The sequence below is a fragment of the Tupaia chinensis genome, unplaced genomic scaffold, assembly GCF_000334495.1.
Source record: "Tupaia chinensis unplaced genomic scaffold, TupChi_1.0 Scaffold000247_1, whole genome shotgun sequence".
Taxonomy (NCBI): domain Eukaryota; kingdom Metazoa; phylum Chordata; class Mammalia; order Scandentia; family Tupaiidae; genus Tupaia; species Tupaia belangeri.
Genome location: NW_006159725.1, coordinates 1,236,812 through 1,250,222, shown reverse-complemented (window position 1 = coordinate 1,250,222; position 13,411 = coordinate 1,236,812). Strand labels below are relative to the sequence as shown.

The 13,411-nt window shown below is 48.4% G+C and overlaps 1 protein-coding gene across 2 annotated transcripts in view; it reads right to left on the bottom strand.

The window, feature by feature from the left end:
- TECTA (tectorin alpha) overlaps nt 1-13,411 on the bottom strand; it is a 95,940-nt gene that overhangs the window by 19,053 nt on the left and 63,476 nt on the right. For both annotated transcript variants that reach the window (XM_027771978.1, XM_027771979.1), the window contains exons 12-14: nt 13,360-13,411; nt 6,720-7,103; nt 2,628-2,914 (exon numbers count right to left, since the gene is read on the bottom strand). The exon at nt 13,360-13,411 is cut by the window's right edge and continues 130 nt beyond it. In XM_027771978.1, the coding sequence (XP_027627779.1) occupies nt 2,628-2,914; nt 6,720-7,103; nt 13,360-13,411 (723 nt within the window). The remainder of the gene's footprint in view (nt 1-2,627; nt 2,915-6,719; nt 7,104-13,359) is intronic.

The window sequence follows — 13,411 nt, the reverse complement described above, 5'->3', positions numbered from 1 at the left end:
CCACTATGCCATCTGCTGGTCCCCATTTTGCTACTTCTAAGGCGAGTGCTGGACACCAATTCCAACACTAACGAGCTGGGTGGCCTTCTGTAGGTTGGGTCCTTCAGGCCTCTATCTACCCACCTAAGAGAAATGGCCATTCCTCTTGCTTCTATCCCTGGCACAGAGCAAGGGAGAAATAAAGTGATGGGTCGGTTGCCAAAGTGCTGCCCCAAAAGCAGATACTAGAAACCATAGGGACCAGCACGTGGCGTGGTAGTTAAGTCTCTGGACTCCCACATGGTCAATTGCAGTTCGAGTCCCAGACCCAGTGGCTTGAAAATCATGCCAGGTGAGTGTGTGTGCATGCCCAATAATCCTGAAAGAAGAATGGAGGAGGGATTGTGGTGTGGCCATCCCCCAGGGGGGTGATTTCTCTCTGTTTCTGTCCGGTGAGCGCCCATGGCCTATGGCAAAAACCTAAGAAAGAAAACAACCATAAATACTTCAATATAATCGACTGATATAATTGATACAACTACCCATAACGAGTATTGATATGATGACCAATAAAAATAATAACAGTAATGACAGTTATCGGGTCATTGGGAAAGTCGTGACATATTCTTCTATGTTTTTTGTACAAAAATGCGCCATGACCTTCCCAACAACCCAACAGAATTAAAGACTTAAAAGGAAACCCAAAAATCTTCTGCAGGTAGGCCCCATACCCTGTGCTCTCCTCCCTCTTCCTCTTGGTCCTGTTTCCCTGAGACCCAGCTTCTGGTCCAGCTGGACCTTCTGAATATCTCAGGAACATCTTATTGCATGGAATTGGCTCCCGGCTGGGGCTGTTCCAGAGGCATGCACCCTCCCCCACTTAGACATCCAAGATCAGCCATACTAAATTAACATCCAAGCCCTGGTAATCCTGCTCACAGATCGCCGGGCCTTTCATGGTCATCTTCTGCAGCAGATGGAGAAAGCAGACCCCTGTCGTGGAGGCGGGCAGCCTGTGATACCTTACAGGGATGTCTGTGCATGCCCCAAGACAGGGCTCACCGCCAGCCTAGCCCTCAGCGGAGCACCCCTTCCTGCTTATGTAGGCAATAAGCCCGTCTCCCCCTGCGGAACCCTGGTGTATCCCATGGGATCAGTAAACATCATGGACAAGCCCTCTCGGATTGGGGACCCCTCCAGCACATCCTCTAAGGCAGTTCCAACCTAGTTAATCAGAAACCAAAACAGCATTGTCACAAGAAATTGGTGTCCAGTTTATAAAAGAAAAATAAGAAGGGAAGGGAGGGGAAAACGGAGGGAAGAATGTAAGGAATGGAGCGAAGGGGGAAAGGTACAAACTGATTCCTAATTCCTCAAAAGGAACTGAATCTTGCTCATCTTTGGAAGCCCCAGAAGGGACTGTATGCCTACAGTTGTCATTTTTCTCTCTGTGGGACAGTGAGTGACATTCTAGAGAAAGCAGTGCATTAGGAAACCCAGAATCTAGGCATGGCTTGCCCCTTACAGGGCGTCCTCGGGTGAATCATTCACTGTGTTAACCTCCGATTCACCTAGCAAAGGAAGAGAGGATTCAACACCGCCCACGGTTCTTCCCACTCCGGTTCCCATAATTCAGAGGGTAATCTAATATACAATGCATTATTCCGTTTATGCTTGGAGCAGAGTCGAAGAGGGCTTAGAGCTTCATTTCTGCCACTGGGTATTTTACTGATGTTTGTCACGTAAACCACGGGGGGCGGGGGAGTCACTGTATAAACAGAATTACCAGGAAGAGAAGCAAATCTATAGAGCTAGAAAGGTGTCACGTGCTTCAGCAGCCAGGAGGGGCTCTAAATGAAACTGCTTTGGAGTAACTCATTTAGGTCATTCTCTCTCTGTAGGCCAGAGGTGGGCCCGGTATCAGCCTTCATGACTTCCGTTTTCAAAAAGGCTTTCCTGGTCCCCATCCACTTGAATCCGCATGGCTACAAACATGGCTTCTTGTGAGACTCAAGGACACACCATGAAACCTAGCACTAAGGAGGGACAGCCTTTCTTCTGAATCAAGTAACACCACCCCAGCAGGGCCGCCTGGGTCCCGGGGACAAACTGAGTTCCCATTCTGGGTGCAGCTGTCTGTTTGACTGAGGACTGGGTCTCACAGAATTCAGTCGTTTGTCTAATCTACTTTCTTCATCTGCAATACAAGAAATTACTGGGGCCTCTGATATGCCCATTTTTTTTTTATTGTTGTTTGTTTTTGTTTTATGAGAGATTTTTTGCTATAGGGAGACAAAGAGACAAAAAGCAAAAACATCACCCTCCCAGGGGATGGCCACACCACAATCCCTTCTCCTCTTGGGATTTAGGGCACGCACACACATGCACCCAGTGTGAGTTTCCAGTTGCCCGGTCTGGGACTCGAACCACGATCACCTACATGCAAGTCCAGCACCGTAACCACTACACCACCTGCTGGCCTCCTGATGCGCCAATTTGGATCATCAACACTCCAAAGACCTTTGGCTCAGCTCTATAGGAGTGGAAGAGCCACAGGAAGGAAAGTGACTCCCTTGTTAACACCTCCCCGGGACAAGGGAGGTCCTGAGCCCCCCAGGCTGGTGGCCTGAATGTTCTGGCACCCTCACCTCTTCTGCATGCCATTGGTTTTCCAGCTCTGGGCCAGCACCACGCTGCTCACCACCGGCTTGCCCCGCAAGGTCACGTAGTCGTCTGTGAGGTCCCCGTTGAAGTTGCCGCAGAGGCCACATACTTTGTTCTGCAGCCGCTCGCTGATGGTGATTTTGATGACGTTGAAGCCGTTGTAATATATCTGGATGTCAGGGCTGGTGTCGATCACCAGAAACCCTTCGCTGCTGTAGATCTTGGTTGCCAAACCAGTTATAAATGGGACATTCACCTGGGTGCCATTCACCTGCAGGAGGTGGGGAAAGAAACGGAAATAATTACTCCAAGAGCGAGAGTGGGCAAAGGGGCAGAGACAGCATGTTAGGAGTTGTGGACCTGTGATCTACAGCCATGACTCTACTCTGGGCCACGACAGCGGTCATGGAGTGTGGGGAGCTAACTGAGCCTGGCTGGGTTCCAATAAAGCTTTCTTTACAAAAACAGAAAGTTTCTAGCCCCAGCCCTCGAGTTCAAGGGCACTCATCTTACCATCCATCCACACTTCCCCCAAAGGGAGCAAACTGTGGCAGAAGAGGGCGAGGGGTTTGAAAGAGAAAGAAACGTCATGACAATATTACCCACCATGGAGGACTGGATTTTGTATCAAACTCTTCCCACATCAACCAGCTACTGACAACGAAATGCCCATCTTGTGCCAGGGAGAGTCTGACACGGTTAAAATTAATCTGGAAATCATTGTTTGTTGTCTTTTTGTTTATTATGTTCAAACGGGAAGTCCCCCCAGAGGTCCTTGAAGCACACTGTTTTCTGCATCCGCCAATTTCTTGCTTTATAACATTTTCTTTTCTTAGCCCTTGGGATGGAATATAACTTGTTTTCGGTGTACTTACAAAGTAAATTGTTTCCTTTCCCCGGGGTTATTATTATTAACTTTGTTTCTTTAAGAAAAAGTAGATGCCTTTTTTAAACATTTGAGTCTTGGGGGCTGGACATTGTACAGGGGTGATGCCATGCTCTGTGAGGCCGACCCATAGGGAAGGCCCAGGTTCGTGTCCCGAGACCTCCTTGAGCACACGGGGGTATAGGTGCCTATAATCTGGGGCTGCCTATGGCTTGGGTGGGTGGCAGTGTGAGGGCTCTATTGGGGTCCTCTATGTCTCCTACTCATAGGAGAGAGAAAGGAACACTTTTTTTTTTTTTTGAGAGGTTTTTTCCATAGGGCACATGCGCTCACCAGACAGACAGAGAGAGACAGAGAGACAGAAAGCGAGAAATCACCCCCGCCCCCATGGGGGATGGCCACGCCGCAATCCCTTCTCCTCCATTCTCCTCTCAGGATCTTGGGCACGCAAGCACACGCGCCCAGCATGAGTTTTAAGCCACCGGGTCTGGGACTCGAACCGTGGTCGACTACATGGGAGTCCAGCGACATAGCCATCACACTAACTGCTGGCCCCAAGAAACACTTTTTTAAAAAAAAAAAATTAAAAATATGAATCTTTACTGTTGTGGCCAGCCCGGGGTAGTTTATTCAGCAACAAGGTTCATTTTGCTCTTTCAGATGTTCTTCCACTAGCTCCTGTATTCTAGGCCACGACGGTTGTGTCTATGTGGGCCAATTTGCGAGAGGAGCTGGACTATTTTAATAACAGTGCTCATTGCCGTTAAAAACTAGAATCCACACTCTTCCCTTCAGATTGCTTTTAAGACCCTTTACCACATCCTTCGCCTAACAGTAGATATTAAGATATTTGATGAGTCTTCAAATGAAGACGCACTCAACGTCTGATCGTCTGAGCAAACGGTGGGACATAGTCGCACCCGCGACACTCAGCTTTGAGAACCCGAGTGGCTCTCTCCCCATCCCTGTGCTCGCCATGTTGGGGCCTGGTTCCACTTCCCAGGGCTCCCTGCTCATTTGAGCAGGGGTTGGGGGGGGTGGAAGGTGGTCACTGTCACTAGTTTAGCAAGGGGTTGGACAGTGGGGCCTCAGTCAACCGTAAAGCCCTGCGGGACTGACCCAGTGGGAAGCTTCCAGGTTGGTGTCTAGAGACCTCCCTAAGAACAGCGGGCTCATGGTTGCCCATGATCTGGGGCTGGCTGGAGCTGTGAGTGGATCTCATTATCAGGACCCTGCTGGGGGGTGCTATCTCTCTGTCTCTCTGTCTCTAGATCAGATAAGAATATACTCTTTTTTCCTTTAAAAGTCCACCAGAGCAGATTATTTTAAATAGGAAGGGGTGGGAGGAATCCACGTTGCAGAGCCACTTTGTGGAAGTGGACAGATGGCTTGTGCGTATTTGCACACATACGCCACACAAACCAGGCAACGGTGGAAAGAGGAGCTGACCTAGAAATTCCTAGAAATTCGAGGAGTTCAGTCTCCCATCTTTCTTTCCCTTGGTATGCCATCATGGGGCCCATGATCGGGATCAGTGGGACACTTCATCAGGTTTTACTTAGGTAGCTGTTTTCAGAGGCAAAGCACGCCGCAATCCCTTCTCCTCCATTCTCCTCTCAGGATCTTGGGCACGCAAGCACACGCGCCCAGCATGAGTTTTAAGCCACCGGGTCTGGGACTCGAACCGTGGTCGACTACATGGGAGTCCAGCGACATAGCCATCACACTAACTGCTGGCCCCAAGAAACACTTTTTTAAAAAAAAAAATTAAAAATATGAATCTTTACTGTTGTGGCCAGCCCGGGGTAGTTTATTCAGCAACAAGGTTCATTTTGCTCTTTCAGATGTTCTTCCACTAGCTCCTGTATTCTAGGCCACGACGGTTGTGTCTATGTGGGCCAATTTGCGAGAGGAGCTGGACTATTTTAATAACAGTGCTCATTGCCGTTAAAAACTAGAATCCACACTCTTCCCTTCAGATTGCTTTTAAGACCCTTTACCACATCCTTCGCCTAACAGTAGATATTAAGATATTTGATGAGTCTTCAAATGAAGACGCACTCAACGTCTGATCGTCTGAGCAAACGGTGGGACATAGTCGCACCCGCGACACTCAGCTTTGAGAACCCGAGTGGCTCTCTCCCCATCCCTGTGCTCGCCATGTTGGGGCCTGGTTCCACTTCCCAGGGCTCCCTGCTCATTTGAGCAGGGGTTGGGGGGGGTGGAAGGTGGTCACTGTCACTAGTTTAGCAAGGGGTTGGACAGTGGGGCCTCAGTCAACCGTAAAGCCCTGCGGGACTGACCCAGTGGGAAGCTTCCAGGTTGGTGTCTAGAGACCTCCCTAAGAACAGCGGGCTCATGGTTGCCCATGATCTGGGGCTGGCTGGAGCTGTGAGTGGATCTCATTATCAGGGCCCTGCTGGGGGGTGCTATCTCTCTGTCTCTCTGTCTCTAGATCAGATAAGAATATACTCTTTTTTCCTTTAAAAGTCCACCAGAGCAGATTATTTTAAATAGGAAGGGGTGGGAGGAATCCACGTTGCAGAGCCACTTTGTGGAAGTGGACAGATGGCTTGTGCGTATTTGCACACATACGCCACACAAACCAGGCAACGGTGGAAAGAGGAGCTGACCTAGAAATTCCTAGAAATTCGAGGAGTTCAGTCTCCCATCTTTCTTTCCCTTGGTATGCCATCATGGGGCCCATGATCGGGATCAGTGGGACACTTCATCAGGTTTTACTTAGGTAGCTGTTTTCAGAGGCAAAGGCTTGCCTCCTCCAAGCTTATAGAAAGAACAGCACCAATGAAGAGGGTCTGGAGACTGGTGGGCAGAGCCAAACATAACTTTAAAGGGTCTTAAAAGCAAACGAGACACTTTTTGGAAATGAACCCAGAGTAAAAGTTGATTTATCTACCATTTCATGACCTGAAGTTCTATTAGTGCCCATGCCGCGATCGTAACCCAGAGGGTAGGAGAGTGCTGCCAGGCCTTTGGACTCATCAGTGAGATGCTGGAAACGGGGCCCATGCCTCCACTAGAACCCTCGAGCTTTGATTCTTTAAATCTGGTCGTTTGTGTATGGCACACGCTAATATCCTACAACTGGTTGATCTGGGGAAACACAGTCCGCCAGCCCTGCTCTTTTTTTCTGGGTCACAATACTCATGACTCAGCACCAACTTGTCACCTTGACGGTGTTCCGGTCGTTGATGAGAATCTGCTCTTCGTTGATGTAGAAATAGACGGGCGAGATGATGGTGAGGTTGGGGGCCGACCACTTGTCGAAGTTGATGATGAGCTGGAACGAGATGTCGGGCAGTTTCTGGCAGATGGTGGACAGCACGAAGGCGCAGTTGGCGGGGAAGCGGAGGAAGGCGCCGTCGAAGGTGCGGAAGACGCCGCCGCCGGCCGCCAGGCAGTAGTTGGTCTTGGTGCTCACGCAGCCGCGCACCCCGTTGCGCAGCGCGCACTCCTCGTCCGACTTGCACTGGCGGGGGTCGCACTGGATCAGGTTGCGCCGGAAGCAGCGACAGCGCCGCGTGCAGTCACTGTTCCAGAACAGCTGCTTGGGCTGAAAGACAGGTGCCTTTGCGTTAAGCTCCGGCTACGGGCAGGGCTGGAGGCCCCCAAAGCTCAGTCCCTTGGCCCCCATTCCCAGGCTTCGCCAGCCTGTCTTTCATGGGACTGGAATTAGCAACGGGCAGCAAAAGGGATTCCAGTGTGAGATAGGGTCCACGCAACTCGGACGCCAAATACTATGCAATTTCACCTTCATTGGTTTCAATCCAAACCTCTGGGATCTTTACGGCTGGATTGTAGAAACTAATCACAGCCAACCTGGACGTGTGGCTGTTCGAATTGAGCAAAGAGGAAAAATAGTAGAAAGATTTTATCAAGAAAGCAGAGGTCCGACAAGTACGGGCTATGTTTTAAAGGTGGAATTAAATCCACTCAAGAATGATAAACCCTCCCTTCAAATTTTAAAGAATCCAAAGAACGTGAGCATTTACCACTGGCCATTTTACTTCACAATACTCAGCTTTGCTAACTTTTCCCTAGAATCTAGTCTGCTTCAAATTTACTTCTGTTGCAAGAACCTCCATTTCTTTTTCCTTTCTTTTTTTTTTTTTTTTCTTGAGAACGTTTTGCTTTAGGGCATTTCACTCACTGGAGAGACAGAGACAGAGAGAACGCAAGAAATCACCCCACCACCACCACCACCAGCACCAGGGGGTACAGCCACAACATAAATCCCTTCTCTTCCATTCTCCTCAGGATTTTGTGCACATATATATGCACACCCTGCCTGAGTTTCAAACCTCCAGGTCTGGGACTCGAACCGTGGTTGACGAGCACCTTCACCATTACGCCACTACATTGCCTGCTGGTCCCAAGAATCTCCATTTTATGTGTCCTGAATATGAGAGAGCTAGAGAACAGTGGGGTTCCATGAAAGGTCAGTTTGAGGATCAGAACATTTGGGTCTCAGTCCCAGCACTGCCACCCCTTTTGTGGCATCTTGAGCAACATAGCCAGCCTCCCGGAGTGTCCGTTTCCTCAGCTCTGCATTGAAGAAGTTGGTAACGTCTCGCAGGGCAGTCCTGAAGGTTAAGTGGAAGAAGACTTGTGAAGCACATTCCTAACACAGAGAAGGCACTCAGTAATAGTAGCTTCTGTTGCTGTTCCAGAAGAAGAAACACGCACTTCTTTTAGTTGCTAAAGACATGATATAAAATACCTACAACATAGCACATCCCTGAATGGAGGCAGCTGTTATTTTCTACTTCTTTCCCAAACAGGAAACAATCTGTAGACACAACTGCCATGGTAGAGTTTGCATTCTCTCTTTTATTTATTTTTTTTAAGAGAGATTTTTGCTACAGGGTGCATGGACTTACCAGTAACAGAGAGACAGAAAGCGAGAAATTATTCCCCAGTGGGAATGGCCACGCGGCAATGCCCTCTCCTCCATTCACCTCTCAAGATTTTGGGCTTGCATACATGCACACATGCATGCACTTGTAGCTGGCTTGAGTTTTAAACTACCGGGTCTGGGATTTGAACCATGGTCAACTCTGTGGGCATATAGTGATGTAACCATCATGCTATCCACTGGTCCCAAGTTTGCATTCTTAATCTTGCATTTGCTCTAGACTAGAAGTGGTCATGGTTGGCCAGGGTGGTCCAGACCGGTAAACTAACACAGAGATACAGGACCATGTCAGACACAGGAGGGCTGGAGTAACACAGTCCCCTGGGATGCTGTAGCCACGTGGGAGGGTCCCACATTCCTGGCCTGAGGTCCTACAATGCTCAGTGTGTGTGAGGAGTCTAGGCTGGCTGAGACTGGGGTTATGGCATGAAGACTGTGTTCTGGGCATTTCTCTCTCTCTCTCTCTCTCTCGTTTTTCTCATTCTTAAGGAAGAAGTGGGTAAATGAATTTAAATTTTTATAGGTGCTTAATGCATTATTAACCTAACAAAAAAATGCTATCCAGAAAACGTGTTTTAAGTTTATTCATTTACATCTTCCAAGAGTGAAAGAGAGAGAGCCCCCAGTGGGGTCTTGATGCCAGGATCCACTTCCAGCATTTAGCTAGCCCAGGATCATGGTAGGTATATCTGGCTTACTCAGGGAGGTCTCCAGATTTGAACCAGGAACCTTCCCATGAGGGACTGCCTTGCAGCACATTGCATTTAACAGTTGGGTCACCCAGTCTGGCCCCAGGACAACGTGTTTTTTGTTTTTGTTTTAATTTGCTAGTGGGTGTATGGGCTCACTCGAGAGACAGAGAAAGGGAACATGGGAAAGCACCCCCCGCCATGGAGGATGACCACACCACAATCCCTTCTCCTCCATTTCTCTTCTTGGAATTTTGATCATGTACACATATGTGCCTGGCATGTTTTTCAAACCACCACATCCGAGACTGAAACCCCATAGGCGACCACATGGGATCTAGCCACTTTAATCACCATGCCACCAGCTAGCTCCAAAACATGTTTGTTTATTTGTTTGTTTGTTTTAAGAATTATTTTATTTAACTCTATTATTATTATTATTATTATTATTATTCCAGTTTGATCAGCCAGAGAGAGAGAGAAAAAAAGAGAGAGAGAAAGAATAAGAAAGCAAGCCACCAGGTCCAGGGACTTGAACCATGGTCGACCATGTGGGAGTGTCCAGTGCCTTAACCACCACACCACTTGCTGTTCTCTCAAAACATAATGGCACAAAAAGACCTGTTCTTCTGTCTGGTCACTGTTTTCTGCTTTCACTACAGATTTATAGAAACTAGCTATCGACTACAGATAGGACTCAGAGTCAAGGGGAGTTACGGGGTGAGATCTTCCAGGAAGTTCCGTCAGCCAGTGCACGTCAAGATGCCATTGCGGATCCTTTTCTCCTCAGAGGGAAGTGGTTCCCGGAACCACGTCTTCTCTCTTTGTGGACATAACATATTGCGGGTGCCAGCAGCCTCACGAATGGACTGCATTTCTTTTATCAGATTTGCAGAACAATTGAGTGGATGGCCTGGCCTCTCTCTGATAAGAAATCAGACATTACAGTGGTGGAAAGAGAAATAACCTGACGTGTGTGGATCTGATCAAGGGTAAATGACTCATCCACGGGAGATCTTGCTCACGAAACACATCACATAAAGCGACGGTCCCGAAGCTGCTTTCTGTACCTTAATTAGACATGACAATGCCAGCTGGGTGATTACCCTCCATGCTAATGACTAGATGCATTCTCTCTTTATTTCCAAAGAAATTTGTTGTATAAACAAGCCCCCGAGCTTGTTTGAACTGTGGCAAGTGGATGAGGATTATTTGTTCTTGGAGTTAGCTACTTTCCAGATAGAAGCTGTTGTCAAAACCCGCTGACTTTCTGATGGAAAACAGATAATAATGTTTATAGTACTAATAGCCGCCAAGAGCTGGAGCGTGCCTTTGCCGGGAGTTCCGAAGGCTTTTATATGCATCGTTTCATTAACACGCCTGGATTTTTTATGGACACGATGTTTCTCAAGAGAATAACGCCAACAACAATAATAATAGTAGCTACCAATTACTGAGTGACTAGCAGCCCGGTCCCAAGCGAGGCACGGCACAGGTTATTTACACAGCAACCCTGCTGAGCGGGTAAGTTTAGTTAAGTCTGGGGAGCTATAGGGTGCATGCACTCACCTGAGAAAGATCGAGGAAGGGAAAGTGAGCAAATACGGCCCCCCCGTAGGGATGGCTATGATGGCATCCCTTCTCCTGCATTCAACTTTCGGGATTATGGGCATGCAGGCACATGCACCCGGAGTGATTTTCAAGCTACCCAGGTCCAGGGCTCGAACCATGGTTGACCATGTAGGGGTCCGGCACTTAAACCACCTGCTGGCCCTTAGTCATTTTTCATTTATGGGGAACAGAAAGCTCAGGGAAAGGGTGGAAAGCCCCCTTTCACACCTCCCATGTGGTGCGGCTCGGATCAAGGCCCGGTCTCATTCCATGAGGCTGCATGGACACTCCAGACTCCCTTTGGGGGATATGGCACAGTTGATATGTACGTGTCAGGAATCTTTGGAAGAGCACTTTTGCAGTTTTGAGTGTGATTACATCTTCTATGTTGTGAGAAATCTGAATTTATTATTATTTTCTCCCACACGTTTGCTTTTACCTTCCAAATAATGAATATTTCTAAGTGGTAATTTCAGCATTCCCCTCCTGAGAAGTCATCTCTGGTAAGTTCTGCTATTTTGCTTTTAGAGAGGTTTTTGCTATAGGGCACATCCACTTGCCAGAGAGACAGAGAAAGACAGAGAGGGGAAAGTGAGAAATCCCCCCCAGGGGGGGGATGGCCATGTCACAATCCCTTCTCCTCCACTCCCTCTTGAGATTTTGGGCACGTACACACATGTACCTGGCATGAGTTTTAAGCCACCAGGTCCAGGGCTCAAACCACAGTTGCCTATGTGAGAATCCATTACACCACCTTCTGGTCCCAATAAATTCTGCTATTTTATTCTACTTCCTCACTATCTTTCTAATACAGCATTGATTTATTTATGGCTTTTCATATATATATTTAAATTTAATTTATTTATTATTTTTATTTAACTCACTATAGGCCACATGTACTGACCAGAGAGTGACAGAGAGAGAGAGAAAGAGAAAGCGAGAAAGTAAGTCGCCATGTCCGGGACTCAAACCACTGTCGACCATGTAGGAGTCCAACACCTTAACCACCACACCACCTGCTGGTCCTCACATGGCATTTAAATAAGCTGTCCACTGAAAATGGAATGGAGGGTAACTTCCACATTCCTCTTGCACACTTATTCCCAAAGTAAAGGCAACGTGCTTACTCTTGAACGAGTCCCCGCATCTTTACAAAAAGGAGACATTATTTATTCTTGCCTAGTTGATTTCCAATTCCGACGTTTCAATTAGACTTCTCTTTAAATGCTACTATTCTTTTTCGTTTAAAATTGATTAGTTCTGTAGGGGATTATTTTTCACTTGTTGATATGTTATTTTGCAATTGTTTTCTAGTTCTTTAAAGTACATTTGCCCTCCCTCTTTGGAACAGATTTTTAAGTCCCTTAAGGCAGGGAACGTGCCTTCTCATCCCCACACGCCACCACCATGGTGACCGCAAGCAGCCGATCCCTAATATTTGCGGTTATTAACTGTCTACTCACCAGCATAAGGTTTGGATATCATTTCTTTCTTTCTTTCTTTATTGAGAAGTTTTTGCTATGGGCGGGCACTGGAGAGATAGTGAAAGTGAGAAATCACCTCCCAGGGGAGATGGTCATACCAAAATCCCTTCTTGTCCATTCTCCCCCTGAGATTTGGGGCACATACACACAGGTCCAGCATGAGTTTCAAGTCACCGGGTCTGGGACTTGAACCGTCACCGGGTCTGGGACTTGAACCGCAGGTGGCCACATGGGATTCTAGCACCTTAACCACTACATCACCTGCTGCCCCTTTTGATGTCATTTAAACAGAGAAGGATCGTGGGGGCAGATCTGTGAACGAAACACCTTCTCGGGCAGGACCTTTTCTAGTATTACAACACTGAACGGTGGCGAAGCCCAAAAAGTAAAATGGGCTAGTGAGTTCGCGCACAGAGCAACTGCACAAGGGCATCTTCTCAGCAACGTGTTCAAGCCCCACACCGGGAGGAGATGGACATGGGATGTGGGGTGCAGGCAGTAAGCAGTCTAGGTCGAACTGTCTGGGGACCATACCAGAGTGACAAATGGCACACGCAAAGATGACAGCCATACTCACTCTCACCGAGTGTCAACAGCCAGAAGAGAGAAGTCTCTCCTCTCGGCCTCAAGCTCATCTTCTTGTTAGAAACGTCTTTAGCCAACAGGGCTGCAAATGTCGGACTCACAGCCCTCCTGATTCCGAACTGTAGCCACATCATCAAGCTCGGATTTACAGGAGAGGCAACCCAAAGGGTTGAGGCTGAAAAGAAGGCCTGGAGGAGCCTCACCCTCAGATGTGGGCCTGGGAGGCAGAGTCCAGGGTCCTGACCCAGCCCAGACCCAGGGGAGAAGGCGCCCAATGCTCTCCCAAATCTGACACCCAATCCGACTCTGAGCCAGCAGCGGCCTGCCCAATGCTCTCCCAAATCTGACACCCAATCTGACTCTGAGCCAGCAGCGGCCTCACCACAGAATCTCCCTGCTCTCCCACCCCCTGTCAACCGCGCCACACTCGTCAGTCTGGAGTGGGAAGTCGAGTCAGTTCTGCCGAGCCTCCCCCTCCAGGGGAGAAATCTGGTGGCCAGCCAGGAGGAGAGGCCGGCGTCTTACCTCGTAGTATTTGCCGTCCGCGTAGCAGCCGCAGGGGTGCGGGGGGATGCCG